At 40.5% G+C, this 19,020-nt stretch overlaps 2 protein-coding genes across 14 annotated transcripts in view; one reads left to right on the forward strand and one right to left on the reverse strand.

Moving 5' to 3' along the window:
* The window catches only part of PDSS1 (decaprenyl diphosphate synthase subunit 1), a 45,256-nt gene extending 42,728 nt beyond the window's left edge, over positions 1-2,528 (forward strand). For all 6 annotated transcript variants that reach the window (XM_045007226.1, XM_045007223.1, XM_045007224.1 and 3 more), the window contains one exon: positions 2,089-2,528. In XM_045007226.1, the coding sequence (XP_044863161.1) occupies positions 2,089-2,229 (141 nt within the window). In that variant the 3' untranslated portion in view covers positions 2,230-2,528. The remainder of the gene's footprint in view (positions 1-2,088) is intronic.
* A 107-nt stretch (positions 2,529-2,635) lies between these two features.
* The window catches only part of ABI1 (abl interactor 1), a 125,948-nt gene continuing 109,563 nt past the window's right edge, over positions 2,636-19,020 (reverse strand). For 2 of the 8 annotated variants that reach the window (XM_045007215.1, XM_045007216.1), the window contains 4 exons: positions 16,798-16,974; positions 12,956-13,042; positions 7,176-7,361; positions 2,636-4,440 (listed from right to left, as the gene is read on the reverse strand). In XM_045007215.1, coding sequence (XP_044863150.1) covers positions 4,265-4,440; positions 7,176-7,361; positions 12,956-13,042; positions 16,798-16,974 — 626 coding nt within the window. In that variant the 3' untranslated portion in view covers positions 2,636-4,264. Of the gene's footprint in view, positions 4,441-7,175; positions 7,362-12,955; positions 13,043-16,797; positions 16,975-18,862; positions 18,947-19,020 lie in introns of all 8 variants that reach the window. The other 6 variants (XM_045007217.1, XM_045007218.1, XM_045007219.1 and 3 more) reach the window with 4 other exon arrangements.

The raw sequence follows: 19,020 nt of genomic DNA on the forward strand, positions 1-19,020 counted from the left end.
ACCAGTCCTTTTGCACTGCACCATTTGCTGCTGTCATAAGTGCCCCTGGCTGAGATCAACCGGGGGCGCAAAAGCCAAAATTGGGAATGACTCCCTGAGTCAATCCCTCCTTTTTGGTATCTAAAAATAGAATCAGTCCTGCCTCGAATATGGGCAAGTGTACTAGAGAACCACTGTATCATAGAACCAGAGAGCACAGCTGCTCTGTCAGATCCCACAGAAATTATGAGCTGTATGCTATTCACAGGGGATGCTCCTGCAACAACCCCACCTGTTGATTCTGTTCTTCCCCCAGTCTTCCTGGGCTATCATAGCATTGTCCCCCCACTTGTGTGATGAAGTAATAAAGAATGCAGGAATAAGACAGTGACTTGTTAGTAAGAAATGAGTGGAAGGCAGCCTCCAGCTGCTATGATAGTCCAGACAGGACATTAAGCAGTGTGGAAGAGAGGAGCCCAGCATCCCGCTGCTAGTCCAGGGGCAATTGAATCTTTTCTTTACACATGAAGGGTGGGGGCTGATGAAGCTCAGGCCCCTGTTGCTATGAGGAGGACAGTTACCAGCCATACTGCACCATCTACTAGGAAAAATTAGGGCCAGGTGCCCTTGATCAACCTCACAGATGCTAGTACACATGGTTACCAGTCCTTTTGCACTGCCCCATGTGCCAATAGGCTGATGACAATGGATATCAGTCTTATTGCACCATCAGCCACCCATGGCGGGGGGGGAGCAAGGATGTTGGTGGTGAGTGCTGCACCATCGCGTCTATCTGCAGCATTCAGTAAAGATAGGGTGACATGTAAAAGTCAAGAGAGGATTGTTTTCCCTTTCACTTCTGGGGGTGGATAAATCGCCTAGCTATGCCCTGACCCACCGCGGACATTGTGTTTGACCCTAGAAGCATTTGGAGCTCAGCCAAGAATGCAAATGCTTTTCGGAGACTGCAAGAACTGTGGGATAGCTTGAGTCCTCCAGTCCATGAGCGTCCATTTGATTCTTTGGCTTTCCGTTATGCTGGTCACGCAACAGTGCGCTGAGTCCCTGCTATGGTGTCTGTCTGGAGATTTTTTAAAAATGATTTTTAATTTTGTCTTCTGTAACGGAGCACTGATAGAACAGATTTGCCTGCCCTTACAGCAATCACATCTGCATGGTCCATGCTGGAGCTCTTTCTTTATTTTGATTTTTAACTGCCTCGCCACACGTGCTGATCGGAGCTCCACGCTGGGCAAACAGAAAATATTCAAAAGCTCGCAGGGCTTTTCCTGTCTACCTGGCCACTACATCCGAGTTCAGATTGCTGTCCAGAGCAGTCAGTGGTGCACTGTGGGATACCACCCGGAGGCCAATACCGTCGATCTGTGGCCACACTAACCCTAATCCGATATGGTAATACCGATACTAGTGCTACTCCTCTCCTTAGGGAGGAGTATAGAAACCGGTTTAAAGAGCCCTTTATATTGATATAAAGGGCCTCTTAGTGTGGACAGGTGTGGCGTTAAATCGGTTTTATGCTCCTTAAACCGGTTTAAACATGTGGTGTAGACCAGGCCTTAGTTCAAATTACCTGGCTGTCCTCACGGTGGCAAGTCAACTGGCACGGCTCCCCCGTCGACGCCGCTTATGCCTCCTGCCGAGGTGGAGGTAGTGGATCGATTTATGTCCAGAGACGCGATAAAATGATCCCTGATACATTGAACACTACCTGCCGATCCAGCGGCTAGCATAGACGTACCCTAAGAAATGTATCGTCCCATTTCTAATCAAAAGTTAAAATCAAGAATCTGATTGTATGTTAAACAATTATATTGTTTAAATGGGTATAAGTATACTGTACCCTGGTTAGCAAGTCATGCCAGATTATGTGAATGAAATCAACCTTTCTTCATGAAAATAACTCAGGTGTAAATGTAAAACAAGATTAAAATCAAGCTTTGCTTGCTGATTTAAATCCAATCTACCATCACTAGAGCCAGTGTAGAGGGCTAAAGACACTAAGTCACTTCCAACAGCATTGCTTTGTGTTACATGTAGCAATGGAAATGATTGCTACTATGTATTACCGTAATTTTTTTTTTTTTAAAGAGTGATGGTGTACAACAAACAACCTACCTCGCCCAACGCTACGGCTATGAAGCAATGAAAGAGATTAGTAAACTGCGACCATCCCCTGAACGAGATGCCCTCATTCAGCTCACAGAAACTGTACTCACCCGGGACAAGTGAGACACCTTCTTCCACTCATACTGGCAGCTACTTACCAGACTGTGCCTACAAAACTACATTTCAAAACATCTTGGTTTGCTTCCAGTGCTGGTTACCAAAAATTTTTTTTAATATTTTCTGAAATTAATATACTTTACGTTTATGAAGATGTTTGAGGGAAGCCATACAACTATGAAACAATCAATCTGTTAAATTCTGTCTAAATGTGTTTTAATAAGGGCGTTTATGTTGGGGAAAGTATTGTTTACACTTAATATTGATGTATAAGGCCACAATGAGAATAAATCAGTTAAAATTAATGCGTTCTAAATATCACTTCACACTTAGTTAATGTTAAGGTTTACTGCAAAAACATGGTTTGATTGCTTTCCCAGCTGTGTGTGAAACTTCACAAGTACCCAAAACGTTATATAGGAGAACGGTTTATTATAAAAGACTGTACATAAACTTAACAAGTTATATACAAATTAAGTGAAGACTTTCCAATTTATAAAGAAATACAGGTAAATTATTGGTTGCTAATTTCAGAAGGTGATATTAACACTTAAAGCAGAAACCATTTGGAAGTTACAATGATTTTCGGGAGGAAGGTGAAGGAGTTCCAATATTTCTAATTTTACACTAGGAAAAAAATGATGCAGCAACCAATCAAGCTTCCAACCCCCAGTCTTTAAGCACTGTTATAGAAGTGTACATTTAATACCCCATTAGGACAGCACTTTAAAGTCCAAAACAAATCCCTACTACATACAATAGAGCATACTGCATACTCTACTTCAGATAAGCGAAGCACTACAGTTTTGTATAAACAGAAGTGAACATCCCATCTGACTCTTTGCCCAATTTCCCGTAATGCAGTGGCAAGGCAAAGTGCATTTGTCACTTTCCAATAACAAACAGGATGTGAATGTCTGCCCCCCTCTTTCTGTATGACTGCTAGCTCTGACTGCCTACTTGGTGTATCAGCTTCAAACATACAAAATTTCTCCTGTTGGTCCAGCATACAGTTTGTATTTAGTAATGTCAGTTGCAGCAAACGGAAACTAATTATTAAATTACAGTGAGTTCAACACTCAGCTGAGAATCCTTTTAAGTATTTAATTTTAGCAATACTTGAACCCTTTACACACAATTTTGAAAGAACATTCTGATAAGTGGATAATTTTCAGGTTTGGTATATTTGTTTGCCCACTAATGTCAATGTTAATAAGGCTACACCACTTGTCCTTAGTTTAGTACATTGCTAGTGATAACACAATCATAAATTGGCTTACTTGGCAAAGCAATTAGAAGTGCTGACAAAGTAATGGACAAGACCTTTGGTTCCACATATATTTATGAATGGAAAAGTTGTAATGCAAATTTACTCATTTAAAAAAACTTGGTACAAATTACACATACATAAAACCACCCATTTTTGATTCACATGGACACTGTAGAGACTCAAGCAATTCATTGCAATAGATTTTAGTGAGTTCTCCAGGTAAAGATTACAACAAATTGGAAGCATCTTGGATTTTTAAAAAAGTATATTTCAATACATAAGTTTGTATGCATGCTTTAAACAATTATAGTTCAAGAATGAGCAAGAGTCTAACAAAAAGTAATATGACCAGCACTGACATTAAACTTTTCACCCATATTTTAATATGTTAATCTAACTTAATGTTAGTTACCATGCTGCACTGAAAAATGTAATGGCACAATCTGAATCATGGTTCATTAAATATTATACCCTACTTCCCAAGAATATTTAGGCTGGTCACAAAATTAACAATGCGTAAGTAAATAAGCATAACCAGTAATAAGACAGTTGCTTGTGTTACAAATTGCTATCAGGTAAGACAAACTGTCTCCAAAGATTTATGCTTATGGAGATGGACATTCTTCAATCATACCATTAAAACAGTATGGCCTGAAAAGATGGGCACATTTTTTTTAAAAAGTGTATTAAGACAATTGTTAACCTTCAGTTACCGCTTGTAAATAATCACGGTATGATTGAATACAAGACCCAACTTGAAAAGCAAAGATTCTAATCAGCATAGTGCATGATTGATTCAACATAATTCCCAGGGAACAGGCCAGTCACTCGATTGCAAACTCCTTCATACCACCCATCATCATTCTTCTTTATCACATAAATGATTGCACCTTCCATAAAGGACAGCTCATCATCCTTGTCCTTTGAGTAGTCATATATAGCAACAACTAGGGATGAAAAGAGTCAGACAAATTAGTTTGGCATGTACTATTACACAATACACAGCATTTTAAAGTGCAGGTCTCATATTTAAGTGACTAGTAAGGACATCTCAGGGTTTTCAGGGTTGGTCTCACTGATTCCTGTATCTAATGTGCTCAGTTTACAAATAAAGTCATCCCCCAATTCCCCCCTTCAACATGAAATCTGGAGGGTCAAGATAAATTTTCCCTCTTATCACCACCAGTAAAGAAGGTGTACAGGCCCCATTAGGCCCTCAAACAAACTTTTGGCTTGCACATGTGTAATTGATTGGAATGCAGAAAATGTTGCAGAGATGCATGAAAAGGAACTGAATCCAGTTCACTGAGGTGTGTTTAAAAAAAAAAAAAAGGTAAACTGTTAGCCTTGCAGCCACAACACGGTTTGTCACAGCAGATAGTACCTTAACAGATGTGTGTATTTCAGGTTCTATTTATATAAATTTTGTAGCATAGAACCTTCAAGGATAAAATTAGCTATTCACTAAATGCTGGCCATGTCTATTTAGTGCAGCTTTTAGCACAAATCCTAAAGAAATCAGATCCAAATGGAAGCTGTTAAAAGGCATATCTTCTATTTATCATAAGTGGCATAGAACAGTGCTGTGGATCTAAAGATTCCAACCTTGCAGATTACTCCTGTGCTGGTGAATTTAGTTCTAAGATTAATTTTTTTCATTTTTTTCATTTTAAAGTAGGAGATTTTTAGCTCCAAAATAAATTCAGGTTGCAATCACTCAATTGGGAAAATCCAGAATAGAGGTTCCTATAAACTTTAAATTGGCCCCCAATTTACATTGATAGTTTTTAAACACATGACCACATACTATATTTTTCCATAAGACCTTCCCAGCATAGGCTGAACTGTGCTCTGGTAATAAATCAGGGTTGTTTAGTGAAAGAGGCTGTAGGGCCCCTGCCTCAACTGTTGTGAAAGTTGGAAGGTATGTAGCACATGAGAAAAGGAACTGCATCAAAGAGAGGAAGGTCTGGTGGTTAAGCTTGTTGAATGCTGCTCTGGAGAATTAGATTCCTTCTATCACTCCCTCTGCCCCCGAGTTCCTATGTGATGTTAGGCAAGTCGCATAAACCAAAGCTTTGACAAGTGGCCACTGTGTTCCTCATTTTCTAGGTGCTTAAACTTGATGCTAGTGTTTGATTTATGGAAGTGCTGAGCACTCAACTGCAGCTGAAGTCAATGAGAGCTGTGTTCAGAACATAAAATGCTAAGGACTCTGAAAAATAAGGCCCAAGGCTTTTCAAATTATGCACCTAAAGTTAACGGACACTTCTTGCTTTAATTGTTGTGCCTCATTTCGCCCTGTATAAAATGGAGAGAATACCACCGTCTCACAGGTGACAAAAGACAAAGACAAAATTAACTGTTTGTCAAGAACTAAGATGTGAGCACGAAAGAGAAGCCACTGAGGAAAATTAACAATTCTGTATTCAGTTCAGGGTTTGGAGGGTGCACAGCAAATGATGTCTGGGGCCCCACATTGAATGATTAGCATAAAAAAATGGAAGTAGTAATGATTCAGTGACCACATTTCATCCTATACACTCAAAGAGGCAGGGGTCCTATGGAAAAAAAATAGGATGTGATTATGTAAATGAAGACAACCCATGTGCACAAGAGGGCCAAATTAGTCTTGCACAAGCAGCCTTAATTCTGACATTTTGTAAGTGTTGGGTGCTTGACATTTCAACCTTAATGTACTTTTTATGGATGAAAGATGGATTTATGTTGGGGGCAGAGGGCGAGCAAAAGAAAAAAAAAAAACTTTCCCCAGTAATTACAGTGGTAGCATTGATTCAGGCTCCTTAGTCAGTTCCAAGAATGTACATGTGGCAGATATCTGGAGAAGGGAGTGACTTACGGTCTGGGCACATTAGTAAAATGAACCTATGTTGGCATCACTCAAATGTCTATAAACTCGTGCTGAAAACAGTTTAGCAACTAATGAAGATGGAACATAATAGTTAAACTGTTACAGGGAAGAAAACATACTCCAAACTCCAATCGATCACTATCACATTTCCCCTAACTGTGAAACATTCCCCTCTCTACAGTGGCAGCCAAATCATTTTAAACACCAGGTCACAGGAAACTTGTTGCTGGCAGGAGTTGTCGCAAACTGGTTATTTTCTTAGCATGGATTGACCCTACAGCTAGGAAATTGGCATGTCGGTTATTTGCAGAAAAACATTACCAGGCTTATGAATGAGGTAAGGAGTTCCATATGCAAATAAGATTTAAAATACTCAAGACATTTCTCAAACAAAACCACTATATTTTACCGTTAAAAAGCTAACATAAGCCAACTGGTTATCATTTATTCAACAACAACAAGGGAAAAAATCCCACAAATCAGGCTTTTTGGCCCTACTGGTCTTTCAATGAAGTTATTTCTGGATAGATATCCAGCAGGGTTGACACAGCCATTGCTGGTCTAATTGTTTAACAAACAAATTAAATCCAATTTACAGCTATTTATTGTAATGATGGATTACTTATCCACTTCCTTCCAGAGTGCTTGAGTACTCGATTTGTGACACTGGGCATAGCCACTGAGAAGTTAGGAAAGAATGGTTATAAGTTTGGATTGAGCAGGGAGATTTTGGTTTCCTTTCATCAGAGCCTACAAGTTAAATTGCAGTTATGCATTGCCACCATGTCAGTGTATGGACTGAACTCTTACCTTTCTCAATATAGTTTTTAGGGGCCCAAGCAGGGTCTCCATCTGCATACGGATCACTGTACTGCACTACTGCAGCTTCCTCATCCTCATAATCCACAGGGGGAGGAGGAGGGGGAGGAGGAGAATCATCAAACATAGGCATCTCATCTGGAGGTGGTGGAGGAGGAGGAGTTGGACTATCAGCAACTAAAGAAAGTTTGAAGATTTGCATCAGAAACAGTAAAGTAAACCTTAGGCTGTGCGTTGTAGAGAAAGACAGAGCATGCACTACAATACCATGCACTGCTTAGAAACAGGCTTTACATGTTAAAGCTACAAAACAAAACAACTATGTTATTAGTGGTCAAATCTATGTATAAATGCTACTAGAGTCAAAGCACATGCTCCAGGGGGCATAAGCTGATTGTCAGCAGATAGAAAGGATTTTTGCCTCATCTCCATGTATGACAAGTGACTAGATGCAATATACACATGTGCAAGGAGATGACAGGCATCCTCAGAACCAGGAGGTAACTGGGCACCATGATGAATCAGTGGTTTGACGTGGTTTTGCAGATTCCGTGTTAATGCATTTTGTATATACTTCATTTCTGTTATTCTGAGACCTAATTTATTTGCTTCTGTCTTACTTTGAGAATCATCTTTTTACAAAATCTGGTGTTAGACAAGAAGGGAGGGAAGTCATTAGTATACCAGATTTGACTAGGTAAGAGAAAACAGAATAATACACAAACAGAGGCAAAGCTTTATACAGACCCTTATCTTGCAGGATAGTCTATGAGCACACGCCCTGGATTCAATTAGTGAATTAATGCAAATGGAGGATAGGCAGCCACTGCTCTCAGGGGAGATACTTGAGGAATTAAATGCATAATTCAAAATATCCGATCTCTAAAGAGAGTCCCATATCAGCACAATTACTAGTGGCTTTGGGATAGGGAGAAATGAAAAAAAGGAAGTACAAATTATTGTTCAAACCCATCTATCTCCAATTAGTCATCACCAATATTCAGAATGGAAAAATATCAGTCAAGAACCGTACAGCAGCTCTCCCTACCCTCCTAGAGAACCTTTGCCATACAGGCCAGACTTCTTTCCCCAAGCCTCTGATATCCCACTGCAGGTCCCACTGTTCTCTGCACCAGAGTGCGCCCAGCAGCTTTTTTGGCACTGGTGAATGCAAGCGGTGCCAGATTGTCTGTGCATCCTGTGATGTCACAGCGCACCAGTACCGAGGGTCTCTTAGACTAGAGTCCCTCCTCGGCACCGTGTCACGTACTGATGCCAGGGCACTCAGTATGGACACACTCGTGTGGGGTCCTGGCAGTCTGCAGCAGACTGGGGATGAAGGGTGGATTCCATGAGCAACTGCTTCAATCAGAAATCTCACTCCTCTTTAATTCTGGGGGCAGAAAGCCCTGCAGATCTTGCATGTTTCTATCTGGTGCACCTCCCCCAGACACGAGTCATGGGGATTGCTCGTTGGCATAGACTTGTTGAAGGTTCCACAAAGTTTAAAAGCCTTGGGCTCTTGGCATGCCTAGGAGCCCAAGGGGGGGGGGGTTGGGATTAGGGAAACCCTGCTCCCAAACCTCACTATATACAACAACAACAACTAATAATAATAGGAGATATACCAATCTTCTAGAACTGGAAGGGGCCTTGAAAGGTCATTGAGTTCAGCCCCCTACCTTCACTAGCAGGACCAATTTTTGCCCCAGATCCCTAAGTGGCCCCCTCAAGGATTGAACTCACAACCCTAGGTTTAGCAGGCCAATGCTCAAACCACTGAGCTATCCCTCCCCCCTCAGACTAAGCTAAGCTAAGCTAAGCTAACTATATAAAAGAAAGCTAAAGGACGCACTTGCTAAGCAATCAACAGCAGTTCCAACGACTGTCACTGGCAGTAAGAAGGAACTGAGGAGGGGCCGGATTGGCAGGGTCATATATTAAGCACCATGAAGGCACCACTCCAAGGGGCTCCACAGCTGACCTGATGGGAGCTGCTAAAGGAGAGCTTTCCAACAACTGTGCACATGGTGCATGCACACCTGATTGGAATGGACATGAACACCACATCTCAAAGAACAGTTAGGAGAAGGTGAGTAACCATTTTTTCTAAACACTGGCTTGCAAGCTCTCCTTCAGCCAGCAAATAAAGGCTGGAGATCCATCTTCCCCATTCATGGGAAACGCCACAACATATTAAATCTTAACCTCTATATATGGGTAACAGACATCCCCCAACTTCTCTCCTAGGTCAAGCTCCTCACTTTAGCCCCTCCGCCTTCCCACTGCAAACATGAAACATTACACTTTCCCCATTCACTCCCTGCTACTGATCACCCTGCCAACCAGGACAGAGGCCAAAGATCTGTTTGTATCCAACCAAATCAACATGTGCAGTCCCCTCTGTGGAGGAGTAGGACAGCTATTTAACAATGCATAATCTACATGACAGTTTAGGACAAAAAATGAAAAACACTGTATCCCGATGAAGTTCTGACCCCAGCATGCTCAGCAGCAGCAGCACAGAGAGAAAGAGGGTGGAAAGCCTCTGCTCTGAGCCTTGACTGAGTAGCTCAGTGATGGAACCTGTGCCCAGTCTTGTAGGAGCTCCCTCCTCCCACTCAAATTTCCTTCCAGTTCATGTGAACAAGCTGCATCCAAGCAGCTGTGGGACAAATCCCTTTCATGAGCATTGGGGCCAGAAGCAAGTGCCCCTCTGGCCAGATTCAGCCCATGTGCCATATATTTGGCATCTCCTATAGAAATAATTTAGTTAAGAGTAATATAATTGGTGGGCCATGACCTGAGCAGAACACCAGACTTAGCACAAACAAAGTGTAATAATTCCATACAAGTGTCTGGGTCTTGTTTTGAAATTTCATCTTATAGCACCACTAGCTGCATCGCGTCCCACTGCACTGTTCTGGGGGCATTGGATCAGTGCCACTGATTGAATCGCCAACATCACTAACATTCTTTGGCGGTCTCCAGTCCTAGTACCATCCCAGTCTGACCTTGCTTAACTTAGGACAGATCTGGTGGAACCACAGCTCCAAGATGTTATGGCTCAACTATAGAGTTTTACAGCCCTACATTTAGAGTGTAATATGCTAATGGTAACAAGCAAATAAAGGACAGGGAGGGACAACATGGTGATCATGAGTGACGCTTTGGATGTGTGTGTGATGTTACCAGAAATTAAGAATTTTTTTTTAAAAGACCTTCTTACTCCTCACCTCCAAGCCATTAGTGATTCTTCTCCCAGACAAACCTCCACTTATGCTACTCTCATGAATTGGACTGTTTCCAAAATCCTTTGCCCAACTAAACATTTTATTCTATGAGAGAGTAATGTCTTGTAGGTGTCATTGTCTGCACAGTGAAATATGACTTGCTAGTAGGCATAGTTTATTGACCCAATTCACTTGTCATAGAAACATGCACACACAAATAAATGAAACAATATAGGAATTGGATCCGTTTCATACAGTATCTTGGGCACACATTTCACAAATGTATTTTCAACTCAAATTGAACATCTCCCACAATTTCCATCTCTGAGCATTTTGGATTTTGTTTTATTTAATCATGCTCATCAATTCTTGTCCTGTTCCAACCAGTAAAAATGCCTCATCTTATTAACTGCAAAAGTATGTTAATTCAACAATAAGGTTGCTTATTTAAAAAGAACGAAGTGCCAACAGATACACCGATTTGGCTGCAGCATACAAGTCTGTTTTAAATGTTTCTCCTAAAACATACAAATTCAACTTCACATTTAATGGGAGAAATGGGAACAAAGTACTATATATGTGCTACTAAGCAGAGTTAACCCTTTCTTGGAAATTTAACCTTTACATTTCCTCACTGCTTGTAACTGGGCAACTGTAACATGGCATTAACTTTGTTCTGTTGCATTTATTTTTCTTTTTAAAAATAAAATGGGAGAGGAGGAAGGGCAGAAATTGCCTGTTCTCAGTATTAATATTTAAATGGTTTCAAATCCAGATTTCAAATTCAAACCCTCTCTTGGGTGTGTACAACGTAAGGGCATGGTGACTTCCTGCACCTGTGCTGCTGCTATTGTTTAGGTGGAGATAGGGGTGGGGATTGCTATAACCCAATCTTGTTTAAAAAAAGCAGCAGCACACCTACTTGTATTGTATCAGCTGTGTCTGTGTAACAGAGATATTAGGAAGTAGGAATAAAATCCTCTTCTACGAAGATACCCACAGTCGGAGTACAGGGCGCAGGAAAAAAGAGAATAGGTCTTATGGAATTTCTTTCAGGGGCCACAGAAGAAGGGTTTAGGAATCCACAGAGGAAGCAAGTTTCCAAGTACTTCGGATCCATAAGGACGGGAACCTCTCATGCCATAGAAGTCCAGCCTATCCATGTTGCTCTGTGGCCTTCACGCCATACTGTTAATGGGGTTTGTTGGGGAGTGGGTAAGTGAAAACCCAGCAGTTGGGCAAAACTCTTAAACTCAGTTTTGTAAAGTGCAGTCTTTGCACCACTTTACACCACTGCCTAGAACTCCATTTTCCACTCTGGATGCTCACTACCCAGTTTTCAAATGCAATTCATTTTTTTTTTTTAATGGATTTTGATTCCCAATCAAAACTTTATTCAAAGTTCACCCTTCCCAGGCCTCAAACTTTAGTCATTTTTGCCATAGGCTGTTAAAAAGTGATCTCAGATTCTCTTCCTTTGGTTACACACACAAGTTTGTTTTTGGGTGGAGAGGATTCACCTTCAGGAGGACTATAAGCATGGAAAATTTCAGTCCAAAGGCTAATAACTTTCTGAAAAATTAATATGTAAAAATGGGGTTCTAACATTTTGTAACCTTGATCGCTAGCAATCGCTAGCCCACTATAACAGAGAAGGGGTTTGAAAAGGTTTTTAAATGCAAACTTGTGCCATGCTATCTATTTTATTTTATACAAGGTTTATAGCGTGCTCCTCACTGTCACATCTGGGCCCCTTATCTTGGCCCTGATTCTGAGAAGTGCACAATACCCCCAAGGCGAAGGTGAAAATTTGACTGCTCAAGTGTTCTTATGGGTGCTCAGCACCCTGTAAGGAGTCAGCTCCTTGCAGTATCAGTACCCTGAAGGCTCCCCCAAGACATGCTGAGCATCCACTGTTAATAGGAAATTGCAGGCACTTTGCACCTCTCAGGATCAGATCCTTTGTTAGTACCATTGCTCAACTTTCCAGAAGATGTCCAGATTCTAGTGAATGTTTTCACTTGTAGAAAACAGGCGGAAAAGGGAAAAATTGAGGCAAACTCCAAGCTCCTTCTATTTGCATTAGATGGTAAAACCACACCTTTCCTTTTGTTTGGCTACACGACTTTCTAAACTGCTACAATTTGTGAGTTAACAATTACACAGGTGCATACTTTAACAGGTTATGTAATCCTTTCTAATCCAAGCTAAGTAATCATCACTAGAGGTAGGCAGGAGGATGCAACACTAAATTAATTACTATATATTTTTACATCCACATTGAGCAGATGCCACATATTTCACATTTTTATTTCTATCATAAATTTGTAGCTCAAACCTTAAATGGGTCAGTAATAATCATGCACATGTTATAAAAAATTGAAGAGTGCGCCCTTCAGCTCCAATAGCATAGTGGCACTAGAATGCAAGATGGTATTAGCTTCTGAAAAGGAAACAAAATAGAGTCTGACTTGCCAGCCATGCATGCTAGAAGAAAACAGGCTCTACTCTTTGACAGCTCAGCTTGTCCAAACTTACTGTTTTCCTGCACCCTGGCCACGAAGCCTGTGAGAGGTATCTGTGGAGTCAATTGAGGCATAGGGGGAGGGGGTGGAGCAATAGAAACTGGAGCAACAGAGCCCATATTGGGGAAGTCAAACAGATAAAGGAAAAAAAGGAAACAAACAAGAGCAGCTGTCAGTAACCAGGACCACAAAACAAAGTATGCAAAGAACAAAAACACACATAGAAGAACCTTCTTCAAGTTTGTTTTCCCAAAAGCAAAGCTAAAGCTGAATTCATGTCTAGCCAATTAGTGACTCAAGAAAAATATATTTATCTGACTAAGAGGCAAAATCCAGCGTGAATGTTCATAGTTCGGAAAACATGAGAACGAAGGATTTCACTCATGAGATACATTCTTTGTATTACAGTAGCACCTAGAAACTGCACAAAACAGAACTTCTTTATTCTCAATGTTAAAAAAAAAGGACTACTCCAAAATTCTGTGATTATCTTTAAAGAGAAATATGAATGGGATATACAAGGGTTCAGAGGATGGTGGTCTCCTGCTGTTACATAACAGCAGACATATGGTGAATATATAAAATAAATTTGAGGCAAAGCAAAGATTTGTTTATAGGAGCAGACAATCGTGCAACTCCAGCTATTATAAATTATTTCATACTGAATGACCAATGATTATTTTATCTCAGATAGCAGTCATTTAATTGCTTCACTATTTACTATGCTACTGTGGATCTATTGTATTTTTATTGGTTTACAAGAAAGACCTGTTCTCCCATTGGCTGAAACACACAATAGCTTCTAAATTGGTTTCCAGCAGCATAAAATTGTTTTCAATTTTTTAAAAGCCTTCTATAAATACGAGCCACCAAGCAATCTGAAGGCTGGTGTAGGTTCCAATGATGCAAATGGCCCTCCCATGCATATGCAGAACTCTCGTCCAATTAGTTGAAATGTACGAGTGCACATCCTCTGAACTGTATTCTGTTGATCCATTCATTTTATTGAGCAACGGATTTAGTGTTCTTTATAAGTGTGTATGTGCAGTCAGTGCTCATTAAAAAGGCACAGAACTGACAGCCTAAAAACTGAAGTCCTCTCTTTATAAAGCACGTATGTAATAGTACAGGTAGTAGCAACACAAGCTCCCCTGCACTGACCGACCAAAGTGTGTCAGACTCATGCTGGAAGGGGACAGTAGTTCAGCTCCATTAACATTTAAGCCTTGAACTCTGTTGAGACTGCCATCAAAGATCTGTTCTGGTGTAACATCTCCCCAAGAGAATAAAAATAGACCAACTCATTTAACAAATTACGCCATTTTTTTCAGTTTTAAAACTTTTACATTTAACTACAGATGAAAACATTGTGAGGTGTGAATTCAGCAGAGTAATTTGATTGGAATTGTAAAATTGAAAGAGGTTCTATTCTTCTGAGCAAGCAACAGTTTTAAAACAAAAGGCGAAATTAACATTGTTTGCTGAATAAAGGCAGTATTTAGTTCATTCCAAAACCATTTCCCCCATATAATTTATCAATGTAGAGGTCTGAAAGGGGGAAAAGAAAGCAGATTTGTTTACAAAACTGAAGTAAACATTTCAGAGAAAAAAATTACTGTTTGCAAACATGGAAGTGTAACCTAGGGGAACAGGAAAAACTGGATGTCTTATCAAGACAACGATGTCAAAATCACCCATTTTGCAAGTGGATGAAAATAGGTTCAAGTGAAAAAATATGCCCATCACAATACCTTTAAAAAAAAAATCTAAAAATCAATGTTTTGAAGCACTGTATACAAGCCAAATTAAGGGATTATACTTGCATTTGAACAAAGAAATTGCATTCGGAATCTAAATCATTAATAAAATCAGTTACATAACATTTGAGGCAATTCAGCCATTTTAGAAATTAAATCTAGTTTTGGCATCTGAACACCACTATTGAAAATGAACAGTTTCTCTGAGTTACAACGAATTATTTTTGCAGTGAAGTGTGTGAAGGAAATGAAGGGGACTGAGTGTGTCTGAGGGGCCAGGGGGAGAAGATGAAGGTAAATATTAGTTGAAATAAATAAATAAATGACGTTGACCATCCCAGGAGCTTTCCAGGTATATAAAATTGTTTTTCATTGAAAATGAACTCTAGATCAGTGGGGAAGTTCTTAATCTAAATGTTTTTCCATACATCATATATACATAATGCTCAAGCAGCACCAAGACATTCCTCAATTCTCTTGCAACTGCAGAGCAAAAATATCACAGAGATGATGTAGCAAAAGTTGCAGCTAGCAGAAAGGTATCTTTGAAACTATGTGAGACAAGCAGTAGGGCACTATTAATCCATCTTGGGTTTGTGTGTGCATGACCATAATTTGATGGGCATAATTTAGCTGCGAGTAGGGGGCGAGGGGAACACTGGTTTGCTACCCAAGTTTTAGGCCCTTACCTGGAGTGGAGGGAGGGAGGCAGCAGAGAGGCACAGACCAAATCTGCTTAAGTTCAGCAGTGCTCAGCAGTCAACGCTTCCCCCACTTCACCCAGCTAACCAGGGAGGAGGTCCTGCTTTGCAGCACCCTGCTGCTAGGGGTGCCCTGTTGGACAGGTGGCATGCTGCTCTCTGGAACTGGCTCATCTCTTCTGCTGCCTGCTTCCCCCACCCCAGTGCAGAGCAGGTGGCCGCCAGCTTGACAGGCCACGGAAGGGGACGAACTTGCTGCAGAGAAGAGACCAAATCACCCCTGTCCTGTTCCCCCCACCACATCAGACTCAGGTAGGGGGAGGTGGAGAGTGAGAGACTCTGGAAGAAGGACCCAGGAGAGGCAGGAGTTCAGGCAAGGAATTTGGAGGACGGGGTGCTTGGGATGAGCGGGAGGGAGGGTTGAAACTGGACATTTGGAAGGCAGAGCCAGGGTGTAGCAGTGAACTTCTACAGCTGGGAGCCTCGGGATGGGCAAGGTGTAGCATGGGCATCTGTGCTCCTGCTCTGCTGGCTAGGTAACTCCACTAGACGTGTGAGTGCAGGGGTACGCTAGTTGTACAGCCACAGGGTTTTCTGCTTCATTCCACATCAGTCTGTTCATAATTCCCCTCTTATTACAGATTTTAAACATAACAGGGGATTTAGTAATGACTACGCTAATATTTTAAACCATTTAAAGTAACACTGACGATATATTTCTGTCCCCTAATCAGTTCTTTAAGTCATGCTATTGCAGTTAGTGCTGAGATGCGAAAGGCCTAAAGGGAACTCAAGTACTGGAGAAAGCCCTTAATACTGTGGTTATTTCTAACGTGAAATAAGAGGAAAGCAGGTAATATTAATGCTATGCAAGGAACATGATTTCCAGCTATTTTATCCTGTGGTCTCAGTATCAGACAGTAAGATATTTAACAACAGTGATAGCCAACAATTCTTCTCATCATTTAAATTTTTAATAGAACAGGAACATTCATAATGTATTTGAAATATTAATGGTCCAGTTTTAAACAATAGCTCTCTCTACAGCCAATATTCCAGGTCCTACCAAATTAGTTCTCCCTTCAGAAGAGCTTATAATTTTGGACTGTGTGCACAAAAGTACACCCAGCACACCTGAAATGCTAACCAACATTTGCTTATAATTAGGTAAGCCTGGTGTTACCCATTACATTAACTGCTTGATCACTTTCTAGGGGAAAAGTGTTGTGTATAATTCAAAGAAGGCAAAGTGTACCTTTTTGCTATTTTTCTCAAGTAGAGAGAACCAAACAGCATTTGGATTCTGATTGTTGCCTATCACAGAGAAATCATACTTCAAATCATTCATCTCAAAACATTCTATGATTGCTGCATAACGGCAAAGCGCAGAGGCTTACTTGAGTTTTGAGAATAGAGAGGCCCGCCATTAACATGAGGTTGAGCAGAAAATGGCGCAGTCACAGAAGGATTCCGTCTGTATCCACTAGAAGATGCTGAAGAAGTGGTAGAGTTGTGTCGTGAAATTTGCCTGGTCATTGTGCCATACTGGGAACCAGGAGCTGAACCAGGAGCAGCTGAAAAGCAGTAGCCAAAAGGAACCAACAAGAAGACTTAAGCCAAGTATTACTTAGGAAAGAATGCAGAAAACAGAAAAAAGACCCAGAACATAGTGAATACTTGAAACCAACACTCCAGTACCTTGAGGTCAGCAGCGAGATATTAACAAAACAAAAAAGAAACATCTTGTTATACCAGTCCTGTGCTATCTACCATGTAAAATACATAAACATTCATAAAAAGATTAATCATTTATGTTTTCTGAAATGATGTAGCTATTTTAACCCACTTATACAGAATGTTGGATTAGCTTGTTTCCTAATTTAACTGATTTTTTGTTGTTGCACTACCTGTTAAACAAAAAGAAAGAAGCACATTGAGAAGGCTGCATATCTTCTTGAAAGCAAACATTTTTGCATTCTGAAACAGATGCCTTCAATCTAGCCAAAGAAAAAGAGCATATTTTTGTAGGTTAAGAAAAATAGGGGGAGAAAAGGACACCATCACCACCAGAACAAAGTTTTTAAATTGGGTGCTCAATCAAGCATAAAAATCAGAGTGATACGATTCTAAGACACTTACCACATTTATAATTTCTACTGTTTAACAACTGTGCTTCCATATATAGGGAACTTGCATTAACAAACTAGATTAGATTAGTCAACACAAGATATTTCAGCATTCTTCTGTGAGATGAACACCAATTCCTACCTGCCTCACATCTGGTCTGCAGCATTCTCAATATTGCAGATTAGTAATGAAACAGTTCATCATTTTTCATTTTTGCTATTTCATGTGTCACAAAAGTCAGAATGTCACAATATGCAAACTGATGAGCGTCTTGTGTTGCTTGAACTCTTTTTGCCAATGTACAAGTTCTTTTCAGATTCCAAATGTAGTAACAGTATTGGAGTAAAATATTACTACATGCATTTAGATGTAAACACACACAATACACACACAGTACATTCTGAAGTTGACAGACTAATATAACACTATTCAAAGTCACTTTCACTTATTTCAGATAAGAGAAAGTGTATAAGGATTATATGGGTCAAAGCCTCTAAAGTTAGTTTTGTGGTAAGACGATGAATTTGACAATTGTCCTTGGCTGGGATGGTGAACTAAAAGTTCTCTAAGGTAATGCTCTCAAAACCCCTCACTAACAGCTATGCATGGCATTCGCTGCGCAGCTTGAGGAGACAAACTGACAGGGCCCTTAATAATGACTTTAATGCTTGTGAATCCAAGGTGCTTCAAAGTGCCAAAGAACAAGGACAACTGATTTCCTTCACCATCCCACCCAAATCTACCAGGAAGCAAGTCACTTGTATCTTCTCATTGCCACACGCAGGAGAACTCCTGAAGTCTCCCAGTTTTGTATCTCCATGAAGGATCACAGAATTGTACCCAAGCCACTGAGCCAGACATTTCTGCTTTTCCTTTTACATTTTCCTTCATAATCAGTTCAGAAGAGAAATCCCTGTATGCACCATCTCCACTCTACCCACTACTGTTTTAAAACCACAGTGTACTTTATTGGTGAACTTCTTGTTCCCCCCCCCCACCCCCAACCACAAGAACGCATGAACAAGGACTACACTCAATCTGAACTCACGTTGTTAATTGGATTTTAGCTTTAGTGGGAATATTAGGATTCAAAGCAACTAATATAGTTTTTCCATATTTTATTTATTTACCTTCAGAGGCTCTCACCACAGGAAATTAGTTGGGATTAGATTTGTTAAAAAAAACAAACACGCAAACTAACATTGATGAGTATACCAGCTCACATAACACCCCACTACAAAAAGCAAACTGCTTCTATAAATCCATTAGGAGGAGGCGTTTATTACTGATTATGTCAAATAACTGCAATCACGCCAGTGCTGACACAAGTCTCACCTATCGTACTGCCCATCGGGAGAGGTGGTGGCAGTGGTGGTGCTGGCGGGACTCCAGGAGGAGGAGGAGGAACAGAAATTTGTGCTAATAAAATAGTTCATATTGCCAGTTAGGCTAATGGCAAAAGAGCTACATTTTAAAAGACAACAGGAACGTAG

This window comes from Mauremys mutica, chromosome 2 (assembly GCF_020497125.1).
Source record: "Mauremys mutica isolate MM-2020 ecotype Southern chromosome 2, ASM2049712v1, whole genome shotgun sequence".
NCBI lineage: Eukaryota > Metazoa > Chordata > Testudines > Geoemydidae > Mauremys > Mauremys mutica.